The sequence below is a fragment of the Salmo salar genome, chromosome 14 (genome assembly GCF_965601325.2).
Source record: "Salmo salar chromosome 14, fSalSal1, whole genome shotgun sequence".
In the NCBI taxonomy this organism is placed as follows: domain Eukaryota; kingdom Metazoa; phylum Chordata; class Actinopteri; order Salmoniformes; family Salmonidae; genus Salmo; species Salmo salar.
This window is the reverse complement of record NC_138304.1, coordinates 107,156,098-107,184,005: the sequence shown is the minus strand read 5'-3', so window position 1 is coordinate 107,184,005 and position 27,908 is coordinate 107,156,098. Positions and strand designations below refer to the sequence as shown.

Sequence of the window (27,908 nt, the reverse complement as noted above, 5' to 3'; positions counted from 1 at the left end):
TAAGTTTGCCGATGACACAACAGTGGTAGGTCTGATAAACGACGAGACAGCCTATAGGGAGGAGGTCAGAGACCTGGCCGTGTGGGGCCAGGACAACAACCTCTCCCACAATGTGATCAAGACAAAGGAGATGATTGTGGACTACAGGAAAAAAAGGACTGAGCACGCCCCCATTCTCATCGACGAGGCTGCAGTGGAGCAGGTTGAGAGCTTCAAGTTCCTTGTAGTCCACATCAACAACAAACTAACATGGTCCAAGCACAGCAAGACAGTCGTGAAGAGGGCACAACAAAACCTATTCCCCCTCAGGAGACTGAAAAGATTTGGCATAGGTCCTCAGATCCTCAAAAGGTTCTACAGCTGCACCATCGAGAGCATTCTGACTGGTTGCATCACTGTCTGGTATGGCAACTGCTCGGCCTCCGACCACAAGGCTCTACAGAGGGTAGGTTAGGGGCTCGTAAGTAAGCATTTCACTGTAAGATTTACACCTGTTGTATTCGGGGCGCATGTGATTAATACAATTGGATTTAAATACAGGGATATAACCTTAGATACAATATCTTCACACAGGGTTATAACCATAGATACCACATCTACACACAGGGATATAACCATAGATACCACATCTACACAACCATAGATACCACATCTACATACAGGGTTATAACCTTACATACCACATCTACATACAGGGATATAACCATAGATACCACATCTACACAACCTTAGATACCACATCTACATACAGGAATATAACCATAGATACCACATCTACACAACCATAGATACCACATCTACATACAGGGATATAACCATAGATACCACATCTACATCCTGAGGATGGCTCACCTCTCACAGTTCTGGGTGACTTTAACCTCCCCACGTCTACCTTTGACTCATTCCTCTCTGCCTCCTTCTTTCCACTCCTCTCCTCTTTTGACCTCACCCTCTCACCTTCCCCCCCTACTCACAAGGCAGGAAATACGCTTGACCTCATCTTTACTAGATGCAGTTCTTCCACTAATCTCATTGCAACTCCCCTCCAAGTCTCCGACCACTACCTTGTATCCTTTTCCCTCTCGCTCTCATCCAACACTTCTCACTCTGCCCCTACTCGGATGGTATTGCGCCGTCCCAACCTTCGCTCTCTCTCTCCCGCTACTCTCTCCTCTTCCATCCTATCATCTCTTCCCTCTGCTCAAACCTTCTCCAACCTATCTCCTGATTCTGCCTCCTCAACCCTCCTCTCCTCCCTTTCTGCATCCTTTGATTTTCTCTGTCCCCTATCCTCCAGGCCGGCTCGGTCCTCCCCTCCTGCTCCGTGGCTCGACGACTCACTGCGAGCTCACAGAACAGGGCTCCGGGCAGCCGAGCGGAAATGGAGGAAAACTCGCCTCCCTGCGGACCTGGCATCCTTTCACTCCCTCCTCTCTACATTCTCCTCTTCTGTCTCTGCTGCTAAAGCCACTTTCTACCACTCTAAATTCCAAGCATCTGCCTCTAACCCTAGGAAACTCTTTGCCACCTTCTCCTCCCTCCTGAATCCTCCTCCCCCTCCCCCCCCCCCCCTCCTCCCTCTCTGCGGATGACTTCGTCAACCATTTTGAAAAGAAGGTTGACGACATCCGATCCTCGTTTGCTAAGTCAAACGACACTGCTGGTCCTGCTCACACTGCCCTACCCTGTGCTTTGACCTCTTTCTCCCCTCTCTCTCCAGATGAAATCTCGCGTCTTGTGACGGCCGGCCGCCCAACAACCTGCCCACTTGACCCTATCCCCTCCTCTCTTCTCCAGACCATTTCCGGAGACCTTCTCCCCTACCTCACCTCGCTAATCAACTCATCCTTGACCGCTGGCTACGTCCCTTCCGTCTTCAAGAGAGCGAGAGTTGCACCCCTTCTGAAAAAACCTACACTCGATCCCTCCGATGTCAACAACTACAGACCAGTATCCCTTCTTTCTTTTCTCTCCAAAACTCTTGAACGTGCCGTCCTTGGCCAGCTCTCCTGCTATCTCTCTCAGAATGACCTTCTTGATCCAAATCAGTCAGGTTTCAAGACTGGTCATTCAACTGAGACTGCTCTTCTCTGTGTCACGGAGGCTCTCCGCACTGCTAAAGCTAACTCTCTCTCCTCTGCTCTCATCCTTCTAGACCTATCTGCTGCCTTTGATACTGTGAACCATCAGATCCTCCTCTCCACCCTCTCCGAGCTGGGCATCTCCGGCGCGGCCCACGCTTGGATTGCGTCCTACCTAACAGGTCGCTCCTACCAGGTGGCGTGGCGAGAATCTGTCTCCGCACCACGTGCTCTCACCACTGGTGTCCCCCAGGGCTCTGTTCTAGGCCCTCTCCTATTCTCGCTTTACACCAAGTCACTTGGCTCTGTCATATCCTCACATGGTCTCTCCTATCATTGCTATGCAGACGACACACAATTAATCTTCTCCTTTCCCCCTTCTGATAACCAGGTGGCGAATCGTATCTCTGCATGTCTGGCAGACATATCAGTGTGGATGACGGATCACCACCTCAAGCTGAACCTCGGCAAGACGGAGCTGCTCTTCCTCCCGGGGAAGGACTGCCCGTTCCATGATCTCGCCATCACGGTTGACAACTCCCTTGTGTCCTCCTCCCAGAGTGCTAAGAACCTTGGTGTGACCCTGGACAACACCCTGTCGTTCTCCACTAACATCAAGGCGGTGACCCGATCCTGTAGGTTCATGCTCTACAACATTCGCAGAGTACGACCCTGCCTCACACAGGAAGCGGCGCAGGTCCTAATCCAGGCACTTGTCATCTCCCGTCTGGATTACTGCAACTCGCTGTTGGCTGGGCTCCCTGCCTGTGCCATTAAACCCCTACAACTCATCCAGAACGCCGCAGCCCGTCTGGTGTTCAACCTTCCCAAGTTCTCTCACGTCACCCCGCTCCTCCGCTCTCTCCACTGGCTTCCAGTTGAAGCTCGCATCCGCTACAAGACCATGGTGCTTGCCTACGGAGCTGTGAGGGGAACGGCACCTCCGTACCTTCAGGCTCTGATCAGGCCCTACACCCAAACAAGGGCACTGCGTTCATCCACCTCTGGCCTGCTCGCCTCCCTACCTCTGAGGAAGCACAGTTCCCGCTCAGCCCAGTCAAAACTGTTCGCTGCTCTGGCACCCCAATGGTGGAACAAGCTCCCTCACGACGCCAGGACAGCGGAGTCAATCACCACCTTCCGGAGACACCTGAAACCCCACCTCTTTAAGGAATACCTAGGATAGGATAAAGTAATCCTTCTAACCCCCCCCTTAAAAGATTTAGATGGTTGTTCCACTGGATATTATAAGGTGAATGCACCAATTTGTAAGTCGCTCTGGATAAGAGCGTCTGCTAAATGACTTAAATGTAATGTAATGTAATACAGGGTCCCTGTGTGTTGATGTGGTGTCTATGGTTGTGTAGATGTGGTATCTATGGTTATAACCCTGTGTGTAGATGTGGTATCTATGGTTATATCCCTGTGTGTAGATGTGGTATCTATGGTTGTGTAGATGTGGTATCTATGGTTATAACCCTGTGTGTAGATGTGGTATCTATGGTTATATCCCTGTGTGTAGATGTGGTATCTATGGTTATAACCCTGTGTGTAGATGTGGTATCTATGGTTATATCCCTGTGTGTAGATGTGGTATCTATGGTTGTGTAGATGTGGTATATATGGTTATAACCCTGTGTGTAGATGTGGTATCTATGGTTATAACCCTGTGTGTAGATGTGGTATCTATGGTTATATCCCTGTGTGTAGATGTGGTATCTATGGTTATAACCCTGTGTGTAGATGTGGTATCTATGGTTATATCCCTGTGTGTAGATGTGGTATCTATGGTTATAACCCTGTGTGTAGATGTGGTATCTATGGTTATATCCCTGTGTGTAGATGTGGTATCTATGGTTGTGTAGATGTGGTATCTATGGTTGTGTAGATGTGGTATCTATGGTTATAACCCTGTGTGCAGATGTGGTATCTATGGTTGTGTAGATGTGGTATCTATGGTTATAACCCTGTGTGTAGATGTGGTATCTATGGTTATAACCCTGTGTGCAGATGTGGTATCTATGGTTGTGTAGATGTGGTATCTATGGCTATATCCCTGTGTGTAGATGTGGTATCTATGGTTATAACCCTGTGTGTAGATGTGGTATCTATGGTTATAACCCTGTGTGTAGATGTGGTATCTATGGTTGTGTAGATGTGGTATATATGGTTATAACCCTATGTGTAGATGTGGTATCTATGGTTATAACCCTGTGTGTAGATGTGGTATCTATGGTTATAACCCTGTGTGTAGATGTGGTATCTATGGTTATATCCCTGTGTGTAGATGTGGTATCTATGGTTGTGTAGATGTGGTATCTATGGTTATAACCCTGTGTGTAGATGTGGTATCTATGGTTATATCCCTGTGTGTAGATGTGGTATCTATGGTTATAACCCTGTGTGTAGATGTGGTATCTATGGTTATATCCCTGTGTGTAGATGTGGTATCTATGGTTGTGTAGATGTGGTATCTATGGTTGTGTAGATGTGGTATCTATGGTTATAACCCTGTGTGTAGATGTGGTATCTATGGTTATAACCCTGTGTGTAGATGTGGTATCTATGGCTATATCCCTGTGTGTAGATGTGGTATCTATGGTTATAACCCTGTGTGTAGATGTGGTATCTATGGTTGTGTAGATGTGGTATCTATGGTTGTGTAGATGTGGTATCTATGGTTATAACCCTGTGTGTAGATGTGGTATCTATGGTTATATCCCTGTGTGTAGATGTGGTGTCTATGGTTGTGTAGATGTGGTATCTATGGTTATATCCCTGTGTGTAGATGTGGTATCTATGGTTGTGTAGATGTGGTATATATGGTTATATCCCTGTGTGTAGATGTGGTATCTATGGTTATATCCCTGTGTGTAGATGTGGTATCTATGGTTGTGTAGATGTGGTATATATGGTTATAACCCTGTGTGTAGATGTGGTATCTATGGTTATAACCCTGTGTGTAGATGTGGTATCTATGGTTATAACCCTGTGTGTAGATGTGGTATCTATGGTTATATCCCTGTGTGTAGATGTGGTATCTATGGTTGTGTAGATGTGGTATCTATGGTTATAACCCTGTGTGTAGATGTGGTATCTATGGTTATATCCCTGTGTGTAGATGTGGTATCTATGGTTATATCCCTGTATGTAGATGTGGTATCTATGGTTATATCCCTGTGTGTAGATGTGGTATCTATGGTTGTGTAGATGTGGTATCTATGGTTATAACCCTGTGTGTAGATGTGGTATCTATGGTTATATCCCTGTGTGTAGATGTGGTATCTATGGTTATATCCCTGTATTTAGATGTGGTATCTATGGTTATATCCCTGTATGTAGATGTGGTATCTATGGTTATATCCCTGTATGTAGATGTGGTCCTGACTTGTCACAACAGGAACTACTGATGATGCCAGATGTTATTTTCTGGGCCAGATTACAAGTAAAGGCTTATCAAATGTCAGCAGAAGTTAGATTTGACCTAGTTATTAGTAGTTATGTATTCCTTTAGATTTTATATGAGAACTGTTATGTTTTTGTCACAACGTCCACAGAAGGCGGCGCCTCTCCCCGGTCGTCATCGCCGGCCTACTAGCTGCCACCGATCTACGTTTCTGTGTCTGTTGGTTATGTCTGTTTTTAGTCTGCACCTGTTCCTTGTTTGTCATTAGTGGGGGGGGGGTATTTAGTTTGTCTGTTTTCGTGCTACGTTTATTGTAGTGGGCAGGATGTATGTATGCATTGGATTACGCAACGTATTTGGATAGGCATTAGGGTTGCCGGGCTGCGCCCTGTCTATTTTGAGTTTGGAGCTGTTCTCTTCCTTTTTGTTGACTGTGTACCCTGCCTTGTCGCTGTGTTTTGCCCTTGGCTGTATTAAACGTTTTGTTCAACGGACCTCCGCGTCCTGCGCCTGACCATAGATACCCCTTTCCTGCTATCTCGGGGGAACGTGACAGTTTTTACGTTTTTAAACGATACAACGAGAAGTTTTTCAGTCTAAAACCTAGACAGAGCAATATTTTCATAATGTGAACAACATACAAGAATCTATTGATCCAGATTCAAGCTGGTTTAAGAATTCACTAGTATGTAAAATGGTACATCTTAAGACCAACAATCAAACATGAAATGAATACGATCATATTAAATGACATATCTGTATTGTGGTGGTGCTCTGATGGTAAAGCTCTAATACTGTATTCTGACAAGGGCTTCTTCCAAACATCTGGTTTGGTCCCTGTTTTGTTCCCAAGCTTGACATCTCTCTCTTTCATAGCCTGGTCCCAGACCTGTTTGTGCTGTCCTGCCAAAAATGACCATAGACACCAGGCTCTCTCTCTTCCATCTTTTCTCATTCTTCTTCTCTGGTTTTGGAAGCAGCTTCAGAGTATGGTTGTCTTTCTCAAAAAGCTGTTGAATACATTGTATTCGGAAAGTAAGTATTCACACCGCTTGGCACGTTACAGCCTTATTCTAAGATAGATTAAATTGGGGTTTTTTCACACAATACCCCATAATGACAAAGCAAAAACAGGTTTTTAGACATTTTTTGCCTTCTGAAATATAACATTTACTCAGTACTTTGTTGAAGCACCTTTGGCAGCGATTTACAGCCTCGAGTCTTCTTGGGTATGACGCTACAAGCTTGGCACACCTGTATTTGGGGAGTTTCTACCATTCTTCTCTGCAGATCCTCTCAAGCTCTCTCAGGTTGGATGGGGAGCGTTGCTGCACAGCTATTTTCAGGTCTCTCCAGAGTTGTTCGATCGGGTTCAAGTCCGGGCTCTGGCTGGGCCACTCAAGTATATTGAGACTTGTCCCGAAGCCACTCCTGTGTTGTCTTGGCTGTGTGCTTAGGGTCGTTGTCCTGTTGGAAGGTGAACCTTCGCCCCAGTCTGAGGTCCTGAGTGCTCTGGAGCAGGTTTTCATCAAGGATCTCTCTGTACTTTGCTCTGTTCATCTTTCCCTCGATCCTGACTAGTCTCCCAATCCCTGCCACCACCATGCTTCACCGTAGGGATGGTGCCAGGTTTCCTCCAGACATGATGCTTGGCATTCAGGCCAAAGAGTCTTGGTTTCATCAGACCAGAGAATCTTGTTTCTCATGGCCAGAGTCGTTTTGGTGCCTTTTGTCAAACTTCAAGCAGGCTGTCATGTGCATTTTACTGATGAGTGGCTTCCGTCTGGCCACTCCACCATAAAGTCCTGATTGGTGGAGTGCTGCAGAGATGGTTGTCCTTCTGGAAGGATCTCCCATCTCCACAGAGGAACTTTGGAGCTCTGTCAGATTGACCATCAGGTTCTTGGTCACCTCACTGATTTGGTCTCCCCTGATTTGTCAGATTGGCCGAGTGGACAGCTTTAGGAAGAGTCTTGGTGGTTCCAAACTTCTTTCATTTAAGAATGATGGAGGCCACTGTGTTCTTGGGGACCTTCAATGCTGCAGACATTTTTTGGTACCCTTCCCCAGATCTGTGCCACGACACAATCCTGTCTCGGAGGACAGGTGTGTGCCTTTCCAAATCATGTCTAATCAATATAATTTACCACAGGTGGACTCCAATCAAGTTGTAGAAACATCTCAAGGATGATCAATGGAAACAGGATGCACCTGAGATCAATTTAGAGTCTCATAGCAAACGGTCTGAATACTTATTTAAATAAGGTATGGATGTTTTATTTTTTTATACATTTCCAAAAATGTCTTAAAACCTGTTATCGCTTTGTCATTCTGGTATATGACTTCTTCACTGTTTCTGCTTAACTTATAAATCATGTTAAACATAAAGACACAAACAACATTTGTTTTCTTTTGGAAATTCATGATTTCAAGCTCAATTGATTGAAACTATTGAATACTTGTACAGTAAATGCATCTTTTAACAGCTGGTCCAGGGTCAAATTGTTGTTTAACTCAATGGTAAGGAGTAGGACGGGGGTTGAGAAAGAGATGACTCTAGAACAGATGTTAACATCCTGAAAAGTGTGCAGAAATGTGATGACGGGACCGTATTGATGTTGATTGAACTGAACGATATTAACGGGCAGAATCATACAAGCCCCTGGCTTGGGCTATAACGTCATAGCCTGGATCCCAGATCTGTGTGCGTTGTCTTGCCAACTCCTATCTATGGTGACAATGACCATTGTAGTTAGCCTGGCCCCAGATCTGTTTTTGTGCTTTTGCCTACTTCATGCTGTCCTTTCACGTCAAGACAAGGAGTGGCAAGGTGGTACAAACAGACTGGTACCCATGCTACATTGGAGTTAGCTAGACCACACAAGCAGATCTGGGATCCAGGCTAACAACCTGCCTTGTACCTCCTGCTTTTTGAGACCTGTAGAGACACATCACCATCAGACCCCCTTGGGTTGTGCCATGGCGGAGATCGTTGTGGGCTATACTCGGCCTTGTCTTAGGACGGTAAGTTGGTGGTTGGAGACATCCCTCTAGTGGTGTGGGGGCTGTGCTTTGGCAAAGTGGGTGGGGTTATATCCTGCCTGTTTGGCCCTGTCTGGGGGTTTCATCGGATGGGGCCACAGTGTCTCCTGACCCCTCCTGTCTCAGCCTTCAGTATTTATGCTGCAGTAGTTTATGTGTCGGGGGGCTAGGGTCAGTCTGTTACATCTGGAGTATTTCTCTTGTCTTATCCGGTGTCCTGTGTGAATTTAAATATGCTCTCTCTAATTCTCTCTTTCTCTCTTTCTTTCTTTCTCTCGGAGGACCTGAGCCCTAGGACCATGCCTCAGGACTACCTGGTATGATGACTCCTTGCTGTCCCCAGTCCACCTGGCCGTGCTGCTGCTCCAGTTTCAACTGTTCTGCCTGCGGCTATGGAACCCTGACCTGTTCACCGGACGTGCTTGTTGCACCCTCGACAACTACTATGATTATTATTATTTGACCATGCTGGTCATTTATGAACATTTTAACATCTTGACCATGTTCTGTTATAATATCCACCCTGCACAGCCAGAAGAGGACTGGCCACCCCTCATAGCCTGGTTTCTTTCTAGGGAGTTTTTCCTAGCCACCGTGCTTCTTTCACATGCATTGCTTGCTGTTTGGGGTTTTAGGCTGGGTTTCTGTACAGCACTTTGAGATATCAGCTGATGTAAGAAGGGCTATATAAATACATTTGATTTGATTTGATCAGACAAACCAACTCTACTCTGTCCAGACCTGTAGAGACACGTCGCCATCTACCGTCACCCTCCCAGCGCCTGGAGGAACACGGCCATCTACCGTCTGGAGGAACACGGCCATCTACCGTCTGGAGGAACACGACCATCTACCGTCACCCTCCCAGCGCCTGGAGGAACACGACCATCTACCGTCTGGAGGAACACGGCCATCTACCGTCACCCTCCCAGAACCTGGAGGAACACGGCCATCTACCATCTGGAGGAACACGGCCATCTACCGTCACCCTCCCAGAACCTGGAGGAACACGGCCATCTACCGTCTGGAGGAACACGACCATCTACCGTCGCCCTCCCAGCGCCTGGAGGAACACGGCCATCTACCGTCACCCTCCCAGCGCCTGGAGGAACACGGCCATCTACCGTCTGGAGGAACACGGCCATCTACCGTCACCCTCCCAGCGCCTGGAGGAACACGGCCATCTACCGTCACCCTCCCAGAACCTGGAGGAACACGACCATCTACCGTCTGGAGGAACACGGCCATCCACCGTCTGGAGGAACACGGCCATCTACCGTCACCCTCCCAGCGCCTGGAGGAACACGGCCATCTACCGTCACCCTCCCAGAACCTGGAGGAACACGGCCATCTACCGTCACCCTCCCAGCGCCTGGAGGAACACGGCCATCTACCGTCACCCTCCCAGAACCTGGAGGAACACGACCATCTACCGTCTGGAGGAACACGACCATCTACCGTCTGGAGGAACACGGCCATCTACCGTCACCCTCCCAGAACCTGGAGGAACACGACCATCTACCGTCTGGAGGAACACGGCCATCTACCGTCACCCTCCCAGAACCTGGAGGAACACGACCATCTACCGTCGCCCTCCCAGAACCTGGAGGAACACGGCCATCTACCGTCGCCCTCCCAGAACCTGGAGGAACACGACCATCTACCGTCTGGAGGAACACGACCATCTACCGTCTGGAGGAACACGGCCATCTACCGTCGCCCTCCCAGAACCTGGAGGAACACGACCATCTACCGTCTGGAGGAACACGGCCATCTACCGTCACCCTCCCAGCGCCTGGAGGAACACGGCCATCTACCGTCACCCTCCCAGCGTCTGGAGGAACACGACCATCTACCGTCTGGAGGAACACGGCCATCTACCGTCACCCTCCCAGAACCTGGAGGAACACGGCCATCTACCGTCACCCTCCCAGAACCTGGAGGAACACGACCATCTACCGCCTGGAGGAACACGGCCATCTACCGCCTGGAGGAACACGGCCATCTACCGTCTGGAGGAACACGACCATCTACCGTCACCCTCCCAGCGCCTGGAGGAACACGACCAATTACCGTCTGGAGGAACACGGCCATCTACCGTCACCCTCCCAGAACCTGGAGGAACACGGCCATCTACCGTCACCCTCCCAGCGCCTGGAGGAACACGGCCATCTACCGTCTGGAGGAACACGGCCATCCACCGTCTGGAGGAACACGGCCATCTACCGTCACCCTCCCAGCGCCTGGAGGAACACGGCCATCTACCGTCACCCTCCCAGAACCTGGAGGAACACGGCCATCTACCGTCACCCTCCCAGCGCCTGGAGGAACACGGCCATCTACCGTCACCCTCCCAGAACCTGGAGGAACACGACCATCTACCGTCACCCTCCCAGCGCCTGGAGGAACACGGCCATCTACCGTCACCCTCCCAGAACCTGGAGGAACACGACCATCTACCGTCTGGAGGAACACGACCATCTACCGTCTGGAGGAACACGGCCATCTACCGTCACCCTCCCAGAACCTGGAGGAACACGACCATCTACCGTCTGGAGGAACACGGCCATCTACCGTCACCCTCCCAGAACCTGGAGGAACACGACCATCTACCGTCGCCCTCCCAGAACCTGGAGGAACACGGCCATCTACCGTCGCCCTCCCAGAACCTGGAGGAACACGACCATCTACCGTCTGGAGGAACACGACCATCTACCGTCTGGAGGAACACGGCCATCTACCGTCACCCTCCCAGAACCTGGAGGAACACGACCATCTACCGTCTGGAGGAACACGGCCATCTACCGTCACCCTCCCAGCGCCTGGAGGAACACGGCCATCTACCGTCACCCTCCCAGCGTCTGGAGGAACACGACCATCTACCGTCTGGAGGAACACGGCCATCTACCGTCACCCTCCCAGAACCTGGAGGAACACGGCCATCTACCGTCACCCTCCCAGAACCTGGAGGAACACGACCATCTACCGCCTGGAGGAACACGGCCATCTACCGCCTGGAGGAACACGGCCATCTACCGTCACCCTCCCAGCGCCTGGAGGAACACGACCATCTACCGTCACCCTCCCAGAACCTGGAGGAACACGGCCATCTACCGTCACCCTCCCAGCGCCTGGAGGAACACGGCCATCTACCGTCACCCTCCCAGAACCTGGAGGAACACGACCATCTACCGTCTGGAGGAACACGACCATCTACCGTCTGGAGGAACACGGCCATCTACCACGATGACCAGAGAAGATCCAAAGTGCGTGTGCCAAATGGCACCTTATTCCCTAGATAAATCTACCCTATAGTCCATGTTCAAAGTTAGTGCACAATATAGGGAATATGGTGCTTTTTAGGATGCATCCTCTGAGTGAAGGAACATCCAGGAAACAGCTGCCAGTAGACACTTGCCAAACATCTGAACTATACAACTACAAATAGAATAGCTGTGTCCATTCTAGTAATTATATATCTATGGTCTGAGCACTGGCAGAACATTGGAAAAGTTAAATATATATAATTGTAGAGGTCAGCGGGAGCAAGTCTTGACATGACAGGACACATGATATTAAAGACGCCATAAAAAGTGACCTCGTGTTCCATTTCCCACCAAAATCCAACAACTTTTCCCCACAGCCACTGAAGAGGACTGGGGACAACATTCCCACAGGCCCCAATCAACAGCCTGATCAACTCTTATGTGAAGGAGACGTGTCGCGCTGCATGAGGCAAATGGTGGTCACAACAGATACTGACTGGTTTTCTGATCCACAACCCTACCTTTAAAAATATATTTTTTAAAGGGTATCTGTATTCTGTCATGTGAAAGCAATAGATTAATTAGGCCCTAATTTTTCAATTGACTAATGTCCTTGAACAGTAACTCAGTAAAATCTTTGCATATGATAAATTGACCAGTTTGCTTTTTTCCCCAGTGACATCAAATCAAATTGTCACATGTTTAACAGATGTTATTGCGGTGTAGCGAAATGCTTATGGGTCATTTTGTTTTGAATCTAGCAATTCATCTCATTCTGTTTCCACGCTTGAAATCTGATCTGTGAAACCGACCAGGGCAGAGAACATGCTGCGTAGGCTGTTGATCGTTGGCAAGGACACCAACTTGAAGAAAAAGCTTTTAGCAGAGCATCGTGACTTGTCGTTTTTCCTTCCTTAAAAAGTTGGCCAATCAAATGCTGACAGAGGGCAGTGAGATGGGAACAGATGCCTCCTAAACTAACTATTGTCATGGAAATTGATTAGCATTTTGACTTGATAATTTGTGCAACATCATTCCCTAGGTGTTTAACCGATATGTCATAGAAGCCTCTCTAATTAAGAAAAACAAGCCTTTTGAATATATTCTTGAAGGTGTTTTATACCATAAATGTATTTATTTCAATTTTATTCAAGTGTTTTCAATGTACAGGACTAAAAACAGACTTGAGGGAAATCATCATCACATGTAAGACTTCTGCTATTAAAACCAAACAAATATTCAAATCACATATTGAAATTAAAAATGAAAGCATTTAAACACAGCTTGCTGTCCAAAATGAAACCCCTATTCCCTATATAGTGCACTCCTTTTCACCAGTTTTATGGTCTCTGGTCTAAAGTAGTGCACTAAATAGGGAGCCATTTAGGACATAAAACTGCCAACATTTTCATTCTGAGGGTATATTTGCAAGGACCAGAGATCCGTGAGGTGACCACGGCAAGATTGTATCCTCTTCAGAAACCTTTCCTGTCCTCGGCTCAAGGCACTAGCATTACAATAAAGGTGAGCCAACCGTCTCTGAGCCTACCGTTAGTAGCCATAGAGACTGTGCTTGCTACCTATCCAATATTAGAGCAACTATAACCTTTTAAAACTGTCCTTTAGGAAAGTTTAACTCGTCAGACTCTAGCCCCTTCCAAGTCCTGCTGGGACCACTACACGCAAACATGTTTCATTCTCAGTTAGGCTGCATCCCTATATTGATTCGTGATCAAAAAAAGCAGTGCACTACAGGGAACAATTTGGGACACAATCTTAAGTCTCAGGAGCCAGGGATAAAACTGCAGTAGATTCCCCAGTGATCACTGGTGTAGCGACCACAGTCCAGCTTCTCTAAACCCACCAGAGCCATATGGTCTGGGGTCATCCGTGACCCGGGGCCTTCCTTGGCCGGTCGGAGGTAGACGCGGTCAAAACGACACCTGCTGACATACGGTACACTCTTGTTGCTGTTGGCCTTGGTGTCCCAGGTGTATCTGCAGTGCTCCTGCTTCCCCAGCTGCTCCCACACGTCACACACCCCACTGGGTAGACCTCCAACCTTGGTCACCTGAGACATTTTTACATTTTAGCAGACGCTCTTATCCAGAGCGACTTACAGTAGTGAATGCGTACATTTCATACATTTTTTTCTCTGTACTGGTCCCCCCCCGTGGGAATCGAACCCACAACCCTGGCGTTGCAAACACTGAGCCACACGGGACAGAAATGAAAATGTTATCAAGGGTTTACAGATTCCTATCTGAGATATGAGAGGCCAGAGAGAAATCACGGTTTTAGGATAATATATGAGAGAGAGAGCGAGCGAGAGAGAGAGAGAGAGAGAGCCTAACCTCTGTGTCCCTCAGGTTGGTGTCCCCTCCAAATAGGACAGTTACGTTACTGGGCGCCTCCCTCATTCTCTTCAGCATCTCCCTCAGCTGTTTCATCCTCTCCTCCGCCTGTCCCTTACAGCTCTCAAAGTGGGACGTCATCAAACACATCGCCTGGTCCCTGAACTTCACCTGAGACCGAATGGGGAAAAACGCACACACACACCGACAGACCTATGATAAGCTGTGTATTAACAAGATAATTACCTGTTTGGAGTTCTGGTTTAAAAATCAGTGCCGACCTACTTGAGCAACGAGCAGATTCCTCATCATCTGAGTGGTTGGGTAACTGATGATGTCACTACTCAGGAGTTTGACTCTGGACTTCTTCAGCATCAAACCAGTGAAGTACCCCTCCTCGCCCCCTTAACGTCCAGGAAGTCAAACGTGTTTGTCATGGCAAAAATGTTTTTTATATATATACACATCTCACAGAGATTATATAAAACATTAGTAACACTTTCCTAGTATTGAGTTGCACCCCCCCCCCCCCCCCTTTTACTCTCAGAACAGCCTCAGTTAGTCAGGACATGGACTCTACAAGGTGTCTAAAGCGTTTCCACAGGGATGCTGGCCCCATGTTGACTCTAATGCTTCCCACAGTCCTGTCAAGTTGGATGGATGTCCTTTAGGTGGTGGTCCATTCTTGATACACACAGGGAAACTGTTGAGCGTGGAAAAACCCAGCAGCGCTGCAGTTCTTGACACACAAATCCGGTGAACTGGGCACCTACTACCGTAACCCCAGTTCAAAGGCACTTGAATCTTTTGTCTTGCCCGTTCACCCTCTGAATGACACACAATCCGTGTCTCAAGGCTTAACAATCCTTCGTTAAAACCTGTCTCCTCCTCTTCATCTACACTGATTGAAGTGGATTTAACAGCTGACATCAATCAGGGATCATAGCTTTCACCTGGATTCACCTGGTCAGTCTATGTCATGGAAAGAGCAGTTGTTCCTAATGTTTTGTATACTCTGTATGTATATATGATATTTAGCAGATACTTATTCAAAGCAACGTCCATTCCTCAGCGGGAATCGAACCCATTACCTTGGCATAAAAAGACAGAAGACACTGGTTCTGTTCCCATAACCCAACTGGCCCGGCAAGCAGCCTAGTGGTTAGAGCGTTGGGCCAACAACCGAAAGGTTGCTGGATCGAATCCCCGAGCTGACATGGTAAAAATCTGTCTTTCTGCCCCTGAACAAGGCAGTTTTAACCCACTGTTCCCCGGGCCCTGAACAAGGCAGTTAACCCACTGTTCCCCGGGCGCCGAAGACGTGGATGTCGATTAAGGCAGCCCCCCCCCCCCCCCCCACACCTCTCTGATTCAGAGGGGTGGGGTTAAATACAGGAAGACACATTTCAGCTGAAGACATTCAGTTGTACAACTGACTAGGTACCCCCCCGCTTTGTTGACTAGGTATCCCCCCGCTTTGTTGACTAGGTACCCCCCCGCTTTGTTGACTAGGTACCCCCCCGCTTTGTTGACTAGGTATCCCCCCGCTTTGTTGACTAGGTATCCCCCCGCTTTGTTGACTAGGTATCCCCCCGCTTTGTTGACTAGGTATCCCCCCGCTTTGTTGACTAGGTATCCCCCCGCTTTGTTGACTAGGTATCCCCCCGCTTTGTTGACTAGGTATCCCCCCGCTTTGTTGACTAGGTATCCCCCCGTGCTTTGTTGACTAGGTACCCCCCCGCTTTGTTGACTAGGTATCCCCCCGCTTTGTTGACTAGGTATCCCCCCGTGCTTTGTTGACTAGGTACCCCCCCGCTTTGTTGACTAGGTATCCCCCCGCTTTGTTGACTAGGTATCCCCCCGCTTTGTTGACTAGGTATCCCCCCGTGCTTTGTTGACTAGGTATCCCCCCGCTTTGTTGACTAGGTATCCCCCCGCTTTGTTGACTAGGTATCCCCCCGCTTTGTTGACTAGGTACCCCCGTGCTTTGTTGACTAGGTATCCCCCCGCTTTGTTGACTAGGTATCCCCCCGCTTTGTTGACTAGGTACCCCCGTGCTTTGTTGACTAGGTATCCCCCCGCTTTGTTGACTAGGTATCCCCCCGCTTTGTTGACTAGGTATCCCCCCGTGCTTTGTTGACTAGGTATCCCCCCGCTTTGTTGACTAGGTATCCCCCCGCTTTGTTGACTAGGTATCCCCCCGCTTTGTTGACTAGGTATCCCCCCGCTTTGTTGACTAGGTATCCCCCCCGCTTTGTTGACTAGGTATCCCCCCGCTTTGTTGACTAGGTATCCCCCCGCTTTGTTGACTAGGTATCCCCCCGCTTTGTTGACTAGGTATCCCCCCGCTTTGTTGACTAGGTATCCCCCCCGCTTTGTTGACTAGGTATCCCCCCGCTTTGTTGACTAGGTATCCCCCCGTGCTTTGTTGACTAGGTATCCCCCCGTGCTTTGTTGACTAGGTATCCCCCCGCTTTGTTGACTAGGTATCCCCCCGCTTTGTTGACTAGGTATCCCCCCGCTTTGTTGACTAGGTACCCCCGTGCTTTGTTGACTAGGTATCCCCCCGCTTTGTTGACTAGGTATCCCCCCGCTTTGTTGACTAGGTATCCCCCCGCTTTGTTGACTAGGTATCCCCCCGTGCTTTGTTGACTAGGTATCCCCCCGCTTTGTTGACTAGGTATCCCCCCGCTTTGTTGACTAGGTATCCCCCCGCTTTGTTGACTAGGTATCCCCCCGCTTTGTTGACTAGGTACCCCCGTGCTTTGTTGACTAGGTATCCCCCCGCTTTGTTGACTAGGTATCCCCCCGCTTTGTTGACTAGGTACCCCCGTGCTTTGTTGACTAGGTATCCCCCCGCTTTGTTGACTAGGTATCCCCCCGCTTTGTTGACTAGGTATCCCCCCGTGCTTTGTTGACTAGGTATCCCCCCGCTTTGTTGACTAGGTATCCCCCCGCTTTGTTGACTAGGTATCCCCCCGCTTTGTTGACTAGGTATCCCCCCGCTTTGTTGACTAGGTATCCCCCCTGCTTTCCGTAACTAATTACTCATGCATTACTGTGGAAATGGGAACGTAGGTATCATCTTCACACCGTACCCTCAACGATGGTGTAGCTGACGGCTCGCTTCTTGAGGTACTGAACATACGGTTCAATGAGTTCCTGCAGAAACACCACGTCAGGGGTATAGCTTAACGGAGAGGAGAGAACAACGTTAACATACTTTAAACAGACCAAATCATGGTACTATTCACCATTAGTATCTGTTTGAAATACAAAAAAAAAAAATACATTTTGGATCTGCCTGAAATGTAGGCTAACCCAGAGACATGTCCTTGAGTTTAGAGGAAGGATGTTAGGCGTGTATTCTAAATGCACCCAAAGCCCCGGGCCACCTGCTGTTCCCAAAGCCCCGGGCCAGCTGCTGTTCCCAAAGCCCCGGGCCACCTGCTGTTCCCAAAGCCCCGGGCCACCTGCTGTTCCCAAAGCCCCGGGCCACCTGCTGTTCCCAAAGCCCCGGGCCACCTGCTGTTCCCAAAGCCCCGGGCCACCTGCTGTTCCCAAAGCCCCGGGCCACCTGCTGTTCCCAAAGCCCCGGGCCACCTGCTGTTCCCAAAGCCCCGGGCCACCTGCTGTTCCCAAAGCCCCGGGCCACCTGCTGTTCCCAAAGCCCCGGGCCAGCTGCTGTTCCCAAAGCCCCGGGCCACCTGCTGTTCCCAAAGCCCCGGGCCACCTGCTGTTCCCAAAGCCCCGGGCCACCTGCTGTTCCCAAAGCCCCGGGCCAGCTGCTGTTCCCAAAGCCCCGGGCCACCTGCTGTTCCCAAAGCCCCGGGCCACCTGCTGTTCCCAAAGCCAGCTGTTCCCAAACTAGGGGTCCCTGATAGGAAAATAGGGTGGTGGGAGAATTTCCAAAATCCACAAGAAAAAAAATATTATGTCATCTTTGTATCTCAAAAGCATTGTAATGTGGTTAACCTTAAAAATCTAAATTAAAATTATTTCAAATTTAACCAGAGTGCCTTTAGATCATGAGAAAAGGCCACTATTGAATCATTCCCATGGTGAATGACTAGCTACACTATTGAATCATTCCCATGGTGAATGACTAGCTACACTATTGAATCATTCCCATGGTGAATGACTAGCTACACTATTGAATCATTCCCATGGTGAATGACTAGCTACACTATTGAATCATTCCCATGGTGAATGACTAGCTACACTATTGAATCATTCCCATGGTGAATGACTAGCTACACTATTGAATCATTCCCATGGTGAATGACTAGCTACACTATTGAATCATTCCCATGGTGAATGACTAGCTACACTATTGAATCATTCCCATGGTGAATGACTAGCTACACTATTGAATCATTCCCATGGTGAATGACTAGCTACACTATTGAATCATTCCCATGGTGAATGACTAGCTACACTATTGAATCATTCCCATGGTGAATGACTAGCTACACTATTGAATCATTCCCATGGTGAATGACTAGCTACACTATTGAATCATTCCCATGGTGAATGACTAGCTACACTATGAAACCACACACTATTGCAGAGACTTCGATATTACCGGCCACAATTGATATGGTGAAAACAATGAGTTGGGAGGCAGAGGGACAGAAACTCACATCAATACCTTTGTCAGATAACGCTGTTAAACTAATAATTTACGCTATTGTTAGCAGTCAAGGGGACACTGACTGAACGACTCGCAATCACGGGTCACTACGGAGGAATTTTGGTTCCTGACGTCTCCCTCTGAGCATTAACGCCGTGTTCAAAAACAACAGGGAACTCTGGGAGAAAAAAAAAAAATGAAACAATTTTAACAGAATTCCAACTCAGGAAGTCAGGCCTCTTTTCTCGAGCTCAGACTTCCTGTCCTGAAGATGAATATCGATCCTGGTTGGATGTGACAGCGGAGATGAGGTGTACACCGTCGACCACAAACCCCCCTCGAACTTTGACAAGCTCCGACGTCATATGCATCAAGCCACACCCATCTCATTAGTGGCGGTAAGATCAGAGAACTAATTTACAATTGTCTGTCATAGTGTCACATTAAAAGTATGTGATAGTGAGTTGAGAATACAATCATAAATGTTGTTAGAATGTTTTGTAATTGACTGTCATAGTCCCACATTAAAAAAACTAAACATTGGCTGTTAATTACATCCTTTTTTCCCCCCCACATGGTTCTGATCGCAACAATTTTTTGAAAGCAAAATGGGGTCGTGAGCCAAAAACAGTTTGGTAACCGCTGCCCTAGGCCCTTGTCAAAAGTAGTGCACTATATAGGGAATAGGATGCCATAGGGCTTTGGTCTAAAGTAGTGCACTGTATAGGGAATAGGGTGCCATAGGGCTCTGGTCTAAAGTAGTGCACTATATAGGGAATAGGATTCCATAGGGCTCTGGTCTAAAGTAGTGCACTATATAGGGAATAGGGTGCCATAGGGCTCTGGACTAAAGTAGTGCACTATATAGGGAATAGGGTGCCATTTGGGATGTAGATTAAGTAACCCAGAGAAAAGTCCTTGGGTTAAGAGTGAGGGATGTTAAGGAAAGTATTTGACATAGTTCCATAATGGTTGACAATAAGGACAGTTACCGAACAGCGACTCACAGGGCCAGATAGGAACAGAGGCCTCTAGCTCGCTCTCCCAGGTTCACGGTGTCCAGCCCATCTACATTCCAAGAGATCAACGACAGTTTGCCGTCCTCCTGCTCCTCAGAGACCGAGGTTTTAATTTTAGCTTTGGGTTCCACTGACTTGGAGGAGTTGGTTGACTTGGCACTACTGCTGCTGGAACAGGCAGGCTCTTCTGTGGTCAGGTCAATGCTGCAGGATTTACAAGGACAGATTAGGGCAGTGTTTCCTCAATCCTGGTCCTGAGGGCTCAAAGGGGTGCATATTTTGGGTTTGGCACTAGCACTAACAAACTTGATTCAACTTATCATCAAGCCTTTGATTATTTGAATCAAAAAGTGTTGAGGGCAATTGCTAAGTCAGTAAGTAAAATGTGCACCCCTTTGGGTCCCCAGAACCAGGACTGGGGAAACACTGTATTACAGAAAATATCTAGACCAGCATTGTAAATAATTTGTTCTTAACTGACTTGCCTAGTTAAATAAAGAGGCTCATAGTTAATTTTACACTTACCAAAAAGGACTAAATGAACATTGATATTGTAGACAGGACAATGCATGAATACACATCACAATACATACCAGTCCATTTTCCCCTGTGGTTTGACTTTTTGTGGTTTGTCCAACTTCTGTCTTTTAACTTTAGGTGGGCTGATGTCCTTCTTTGGTGAATCTTCTACTGCAAAAACTGCTTCCATGTCAGCCTCGAAAAACGAGTTCAAAGCTCTCTGAAAGATAACACAACACGCATGCAGTATAGAGAAGTGGGTTAATGATGTTTTCAGACCTAAAAACCAAAGTGATATTAAATGTCCAACACGTTGGGATGAGTAGCTACCGGAAGTGTTGTCCAATCCAATGCAATGTGCTGCTGTAGCATTAGTTAGCCTAACATGCTGCTGTAGCATTAGTTAGCCTAGCATGCTGTGTGCTGCTGTAGCATTAGTTAGCCTAGCATGCTGTGTGTTGCTGTAGCATTAGTTAGCCTAGCATGCTGATGAAAAACCAGCTGTATTTAAATTCTCGATTTGTCAGTAGGTATAATTAGGATTACACAGTACATTTTCCCGAGACATATCTCACAGCGACTCCGTGCTGTAGCCTCCATCCGACTACAGATGGAAAAACTTTTATTTTAGTCTAGAATTACAAACCGTTTTGAGGCAATACAATTTCTGACAAAACTTTTGATATTGGATTGGACACTTCTGTCATTGCAGACTGAGGAAAAAGGCTGTGTAGTCCTACAAGGGTTAGTAATAAATGGGGACTGATGGAAGCTGATTTAGCTGTACCTCCATTTCCCAGTCGTTTTCAGCAAGGTAGCATTGAGCCACGGCGCTATCGGATCCTGTTATGGACACAAACTCATCACACAGACCAGTCCTCGTTTCTTCTAAAGTCGACACGGACTTGGAAATATTACTCATGGTTTATCTATTTTTATAGCGACGAGTAATCTTGTTAGTAGCGAAGCAAAAAGCGTATTTTTTTTTTTAAACTTCTTATTCCGAGGTTTAATGTCGATTGACATCCAATGAATGTTGCATTACCGCCACCTACCAAACTGGAGTAGAACTTCTTATACTTCGCTTGAATTTAATATATATCTTTTTTTTAATAAAACAAATACCTTACCAACTAACCCTACACTCACTAAAAACCCACTACCCTACTCCACTATTTAAATCTATTTACTCCTACCTCAGGCCAACAGCCTGAAAGGATGAGACACACCCTGTAACTCTTCTGACGTCCAGTCTCAAATACCTCTCTGCAGCTCAGGGGCGGTTCTGGGGGGCAGTGCCCCTGTGACAACAATTTTGGACCCCCTTGTGGCCCCCCTAAATGTGGAGTATGAAATAATTTTGACATAACTAATTTTTGCTAACGTTCTTTTTTTTTTTTTTTTACATCCGTTATTAGACAGTGGCAACGCGGAACACTAATGATTATAAACATGGTATTTTGCCTGCTAATGCAGTGAAGAAAACGATATGGCAACAATAACGTCTAATGTAACTGGCCCCTCTAACAGTACAACTGGCCCCAGCTTGGCCCCTCTAACAGTACAACTGGCCCCAGCTTGGCCCCTCTAACAGTACAACTGGCCCCAGCTTGGCCCCCCTCTAACAGTACAACTGGCCCCAGCTTGGCCGCCCCCCCAGTTGAAATGGTCTAGAACCGCCACTGCTGCAGCTGCCATCACATCCTCAATTTTATGTGACTTTACGTTCCATCCCTGCAGTACAGTTGATAACCATTCCTATAAATGCTAGAAATCCCAATCTTACTGAAACATATATGACTTGTTGGTTTATCCCTCTGTTCTGGTACAGATCTACTACTACACCACTCCTCTCAGGATCCCCTCCCTCTGTACTGGTACAGATCTACTACTACACCACTCCTCAGGATCCCTCCTCTCTGTTCTGGTCCAGATCTACTACTACACCACTCCTCTCTGTTCTGGTCCAGATCTACTACTACACCACTCCTCTCAGGATCCCTCCCCTCTGTTCTGGTACAGATCTACTACTACACCACTCCTCTCTGTTCTGGTCCAGATCTACTACTACACCACTCCTCTCAGGATCCCTCCACCCTGACCCATCTTCCTCTACTTGCTCTGCAAGAGCCGCTGCTTTTGTGGAGCGATGCGTAACGATGCTTCGTGGGAGGCAGTTGTTGATGTGTGCAGAGGGTCCCTGGTTCGAGCCCAGGTAGGGGGGGGGGCGAGGAGAGGGACGGAAGCTATACTGTGTTACACTAGGGTGAATCTTAATTGTATGTCCTTGATTCCTGACATCCCTCGTCTCCTTCTCAAAGCTCACTGCAGCAGAATAGCTGAGGTTTCTCCCATACATTTTTGGAGAAGTGGACAAGGAAAGGTACACAAGGAATCAATGACATAGAATTGAGATGTAACACTAGTCTTACAAACTGACAGATATCCGTGTCTGCCATGCTTTTTTCACTGTTGATCAAAGGGATAATGAATGACTGGTTGTCTGGTCCCCAAGTCAAGACATGAACACCACCACTCTGGAGGTTTATAAATTATTACAGTAGCTGGCCCAATACATGAGAGAATAGCCTGGTCTCAGATCTGTTTGTGCAGTGTGGTATGACAAGTGGCATGATGGCACAAAACAGACTCTTACCCAGGCTTGATAATAACCTGTAGAATGAATGGAAACCATTTATACAGAACTTTGTGTGTCTTTCGGGCTCTTTGGTGTTGTAGCCTTTGGGGCTGAGCCTTTGAGCTCTAAAACTGGTTGCTCCATACTGTAATAGTAATAACCCTGTCATCTAAAAACAATGAATGGAAAAGTTCACTTGGTTGCATCTGAAAATGACAGTCTAGGGCTCTGGTCAAAAGATAGTACTCAATATAGAGGACAGGTTGCTATTTGGGCCACTGAATGGAACAACCGTTTACCGACAGGTACACGAACGCTGCCGAGGTGGGTGAAGATGTGCTGATCACAGCCAAGGTGTCGAAAGCAAGGACGGACGCTGGCATTCACTCCTGTAGACCTCACTGGCAAAGCCTCTGGGGGAAAACTCATCGTACAAAAAGGGACACACAAAGCACCGTGGTAGCTACTTTCCCCTAAATGCTGATCTTGGGTCAGTTTTGCATTTCCCCACTAATGGTTAGGATTGGAGGAGGGGAAGCTGAACCTAGTTCATGTTACTAGAGGAAACTTTACCCAAGAGCCACTGTCAGCAAATCAGGAAATTGTCACACTGTTAGTTAGCAAGTCTGTGGAGGGGGTGAAGAAAGATGATTATTTTGTGTACCTAATAGTGCTGTAAATATACATCTACACACTGTGTATACACAATAAAACACACCAGGAAATACTTTTAAGTTGGCATTGTATTGGGATATGTTCAGCAGTGTTGTTTTCTAGATTAATTTCAAAATAAAAGAATAAACTCGGGGGGGACGCCGGGGGTCGACCCCGCCTTCGGGAGGACGCATTGAATCAAAAGAAAAACCTAAATTAAAATTACCAACTGTGCCTTATTTCCCCCAGCAGAACAAGCTTGCAAAATAAAAATAAAAACACACCCATTTTATAAGCACCGCATCAATTAGTACTTTTAGGATAGCTTTGTTGGTCAAATTTAGGAACATAAATCTGGCGATCACATTCATTTCAACTCAACAAGCTTTCCATTGTTAGGTACATTATCTTTTTAACATTAGTTCCAACATTCACCCTTGCCAACCCACTTGGGGAACAAACAACAAAACAAAAAAAAAAAAACATGAGATTTCAGTAGCATGAATGGCTTGCATGGTAACAAGCTTCAGCATCTAACCAACATCGACACTGTGTGTCTGTCCGCACCATGCGATTCACAACACCGGTCTCAAAACTCCCTCCCAACAGTTATCATCTATACTCCAGCTCTTACCAAAATTATCTACCCGCCATATTTCACAGGAATGCAAATGACAGCCCCCCAAAAAATATATATATATAATAAAAAATAAAAAAAACACAGCTTCAAACAAAGGAGGCTTAAAAGGAAAACAAAGAAGCAAATACCAAATGATTTTTGAAAAACTGTTCACCATTTATCTTTAAAGGGAGACGTTTTAACAAAACCTCACCTGTCATCATAGATTGTAGCTAATCGTTCTAGAATGGGCATCTTTCCCCCGTCTTTTAAAACACATCTTTTGAAATGACAGAAGCTTTTACAAATCTTATGACATGAGTTACAATGTGTCCAGCAGAGACTGAACGTCATGAAAGCCTGTGTGGCTTTGTTCCTGCTTGGTAGCAACATAAACAGTTCCTTCAGTGACTGGACTGGTCTGTGTCGTTGACAGTGCAGCTCCAGGGGAATAACCAACCACTCAAAATCAATGTTTGTGCAGGTTCAAAATAAACAAAATGGAGGGATAAAAAAAAGAGGGAAAACCAAGCCAAAACTGGTAGGAAGAGGAAGCTTGGTAAGGAAAAACAAATATGCTTCAGGAGGACGGAAATTAATGAATGAACAAGTGTTTGACAACAAAACGGGATATCCAAGCACCAGTTCAATTCAGAAGAAGAAACTGTGGTGGGTGGGCGAGAGAGAGAGAGAGAGAGAGAGAGAGAGAGAGAGAGAGAGAGAGAGAGAGATCAACTTGTTTCAGTGGCTTGTGGGTTAAATCTTCCTTGTGTTGTGGAGGCCATGGAGGGCCGGCTGGGCCCTAGTCAGGCATGTACGGGAGGAGATGGTCTTCGATGTCACCAACGCCCCAGCACGTTAGCTGGTCCTGGGGCAGGTAGAGGCAAAGGCTGCACAACTTAAAAACTGTAGCCTTGGTTTTAGGAGTCTGACAGGGAAGAGAAGGGATGACAAGAGAAAACATGGTTGACAACATGGAAGAGACAGTTAAGACCATAGAAATAAAATCTATTAACAATTAGTAATTTCACTAATATATTATATTTCTGTGGGTAAGACATCATCGCCCCATGACAGAAAGAATGATTCTCTACCACCTGTGTGTTAGAGCTCTTAGCTTTACCAAAGCCATTGTGTGACTAGTGCAGTGGTGACAGGTTAGCATTGAGGGGAGTCTGCCACAAAGAGAAGGAATGTTAGGCACAAGCGACATGCCGGCAGCGACGTCGACTGGAGCTACCACGCGCCTGGGGGGGCTACCACGCGCCCGGGGGGGGCTACCACGCGCCCGGGGAGAGATTGTTGTTCTGGCACCACAACTGCCAGGTCACGGACCTCCTCCCTGTCAGCTGACAAACTATCGCAGGTGATCAGGCCTACCATCGTTATGTCGTCAGCAAACTTGATGGTATTGTAACCGTGCGTGGCCACGCAAATTGTGGGTGAACAGAGTACAGGAGGGGACTAAGGGGCCCCCCAGTTAAGGGTCAGGGTGGCGGATGTGTTGTTACCTACCCTTACCCCCTGGGGGCTGGGGGCGAACCGTCAGGAAGTCCAAGATCCAGTTACAGAGGGAGGTGTTTAGTCCCAGGGTCCTTAGCTTATTGATGAGCTTTGAGGGGGACTATGGTGTTGAACGCTGAGCTGTAGTCAATGAACAGCATTCTCACATATGTATTACTCTTTTGTAGGTAGGAGAAGGCAGTGTGGAGTGCAATTGAGATTGCATCATCTACGCGTCTCTTGGGGACGGTATGCAAACTGGGAGCGGATCTAGGGTGTCTGGGATGGTGGACTAATGTGTGCCATGACCAGCCTCTCAAAGCACTTCCTGATTACGGAAGTGAGTGCTACAGACAGGGAGTTAGTCATTGGTATGAAGCGTTAGAAGTTCTTGACGGACAGGAATGATAGTGGTGATCTTAAAACACGTTCAGATCGTTCACGTTATATCCCAAAAAGTTGGATTTCGCAATCTAATACATCCCATAATTATCACCGAGGTCTTGACAGAGCAGTGCCGCTTTCTAGCATTGACTTCACGTCGTGGTGGTCCGTAAAGTTGTTCCCCCCCCCCCCCCCCCACCCCCACCCGAGGTCGCAAAAAGACAAATTAACACACTGAATGAAATGTAAAAAGGTTTTGAAAATAAAAAAATGTTTGGTATACGTTCAGTGCATCGTTGACATTTCAGCTTTTTGGGAGAAATCTCCTTCCTTCTTCCACAGCTGACTCAATGCCATTTTCCAGATTTCTGACCACTTTTTCCACTGGCCTCCATTGATTTCGTCACCCATCCGACAAGGTTAAAAAAAAAAACCTCTTAACAACTTTTGATATATTTTTTTTAATTTGACCTTTATTTAACTAGGCAAGTCAGTTAACTGCCTTGTTCAGGGGGCAGAATGACAGATTTTTACCTTGTCAGCTCGGGGATTTGAACTCGCAACCTTTCGGTCACTAGTCCAACGCTCTAACCACTAGGCTACGCTGCCGATAGAGACGTGAGGTTTAGACCATTGGTTTTCTTATATCAGTATCTACACAATTAACATTTTGCCCATTGGTCAAAATATACCTTTTTTTTTTTTTTTTAATTGGATACCCTTTTGACCAGATGGCCCTATGGGTAGTAAGCTCAGCTGTGCTGTGTGAATGGACTGACCTGTAAGTGCTGTCGGTCCATAAAGAGGAAGACTGACTGAGTCGGGTTGTTCATAACCATTCCAGCCTTGTCCCTCCTGCCGACAGCGTGCAACAACTGCTTCTCGTAGTCTCCGTGATGAAACTCAAACTTGGCCTGTGCATAAACAAAACAGAAATACATATTGGATACGACACTTCATAAAAATGTCCTTTGTGACGTAAAACAGCTCAAGTTCAATAAGCCCTACGAAGTTCACCATGACTGGTCCTCAACATAACAGTATAGACTACTATTTGAATATATTACTTTTGATTTCAGGGGCATATTCACTAGGAACACACCAGAAAAAAAGTTAATAAACCAAAAACAGGGAAAGACTACCTGAATTTATCCAATAAACTCTCTCTCATACATTTTTACCCTACAGTGTGATGTAGTGAATAGGACCCAGGTGTGTAGCCATTTGGTGAAGGAAGCTAAATGTTTTACCTGAACAGGCCTGAAGGGTTCGTTCTCAGCCCCCTTCCATCTGGAGAACAAGAGACAGACTATCTTCTCGATGTCGTTACGCGGCCACAGGATGAAGTCCATCTCCTGGGTGCATCCTATGACATCCTGCAACAACAACAGAGGAACGATACAGTCAATAAAGAGCACAATATGTCTGTGAGCATCAATAAACAGCACATTATGTCTGTGAGCATCAATAAACAGCACATTATGTCTGTGAGCATCAATAAACAGCACATTATGTCTGTGAGCATCAATAAACAGCACATTATGTCTGTGAGCATCAATAAACAGCACATTATGTCTGTGAGCATCAATAAACAGCACATTATGTCTGTGAGCATCAATAAACAGCACATTATGTCTGTGAGCATCAATAAACAGCACATTATGTCTGTGAGCATCAATAAACAGCACATTATGTCTGTGAGCATCAATAAACAGCACATTATGTCTGTGAGCATCAATAAACAGCACATTATGTCTGTGAGCATCAATAAACAGCACATTATGTCTGTG

General features: G+C 47.0%; 2 protein-coding genes across 3 annotated transcripts in view; both read right to left on the bottom strand.

The window, feature by feature from the left end:
* Nucleotides 1-12,896: 12,896 nt before the first annotated feature.
* On the bottom strand, nt 12,897-21,346 carry tdp2b (tyrosyl-DNA phosphodiesterase 2b). Of its 2 annotated transcripts, none has more exons than XM_014143247.3 (7): nt 21,108-21,346; nt 20,395-20,540; nt 19,790-20,005; nt 17,248-17,339; nt 14,435-14,553; nt 14,150-14,320; nt 12,897-13,866 (listed from the first exon to the last, which is right to left on the bottom strand). In XM_014143247.3, the coding sequence occupies exons 1-7, from the start codon at nt 21,240-21,242 to the stop codon at nt 13,579-13,581; spliced, it is 1,167 nt and encodes a 388-aa protein (XP_013998722.2). In that variant the 5' UTR covers nt 21,243-21,346; the 3' UTR covers nt 12,897-13,578. The 2 variants fall into 2 exon arrangements, with proteins under 2 accessions (XP_013998722.2, XP_013998723.2); XM_014143248.3 differs by lacking the exon at nt 21,108-21,346 and adding an exon at nt 20,651-20,874.
* Nucleotides 21,347-23,683: 2,337 nt separating this feature from the next.
* Nucleotides 23,684-27,908, bottom strand: part of LOC106570760 (uncharacterized protein C6orf62 homolog) — a 9,977-nt gene continuing 5,752 nt past the window's right edge. The window contains exons 3-5 of the mRNA XM_014143250.3: nt 27,369-27,494; nt 26,898-27,032; nt 23,684-25,159 (exon numbers count right to left, since the gene is read on the bottom strand). Of these exons, the coding sequence (XP_013998725.1) occupies nt 25,034-25,159; nt 26,898-27,032; nt 27,369-27,494 (387 nt within the window). The 3' untranslated portion in view covers nt 23,684-25,033. The remainder of the gene's footprint in view (nt 25,160-26,897; nt 27,033-27,368; nt 27,495-27,908) is intronic.

Coding starts and splice junctions, on each gene's coding strand:
- tdp2b (XM_014143247.3), bottom strand. CDS start 21,242: ATGAGTAATATTTCCAAGTCCGTGTCGACTTTAGAAGAAACGAGGACT. Junction 17,340..19,789: donor CTCTGTTCCTATCTGGCCCT/GTGAGTCGCTGT, acceptor CTCTCCGTTAAG/CTATACCCCTGACGTGGTGT. Junction 13,867..14,149: donor CCAACCTGAGGGACACAGAG/GTTAGGCTCTCT, acceptor AAAATGTCTCAG/GTGACCAAGGTTGGAGGTCT.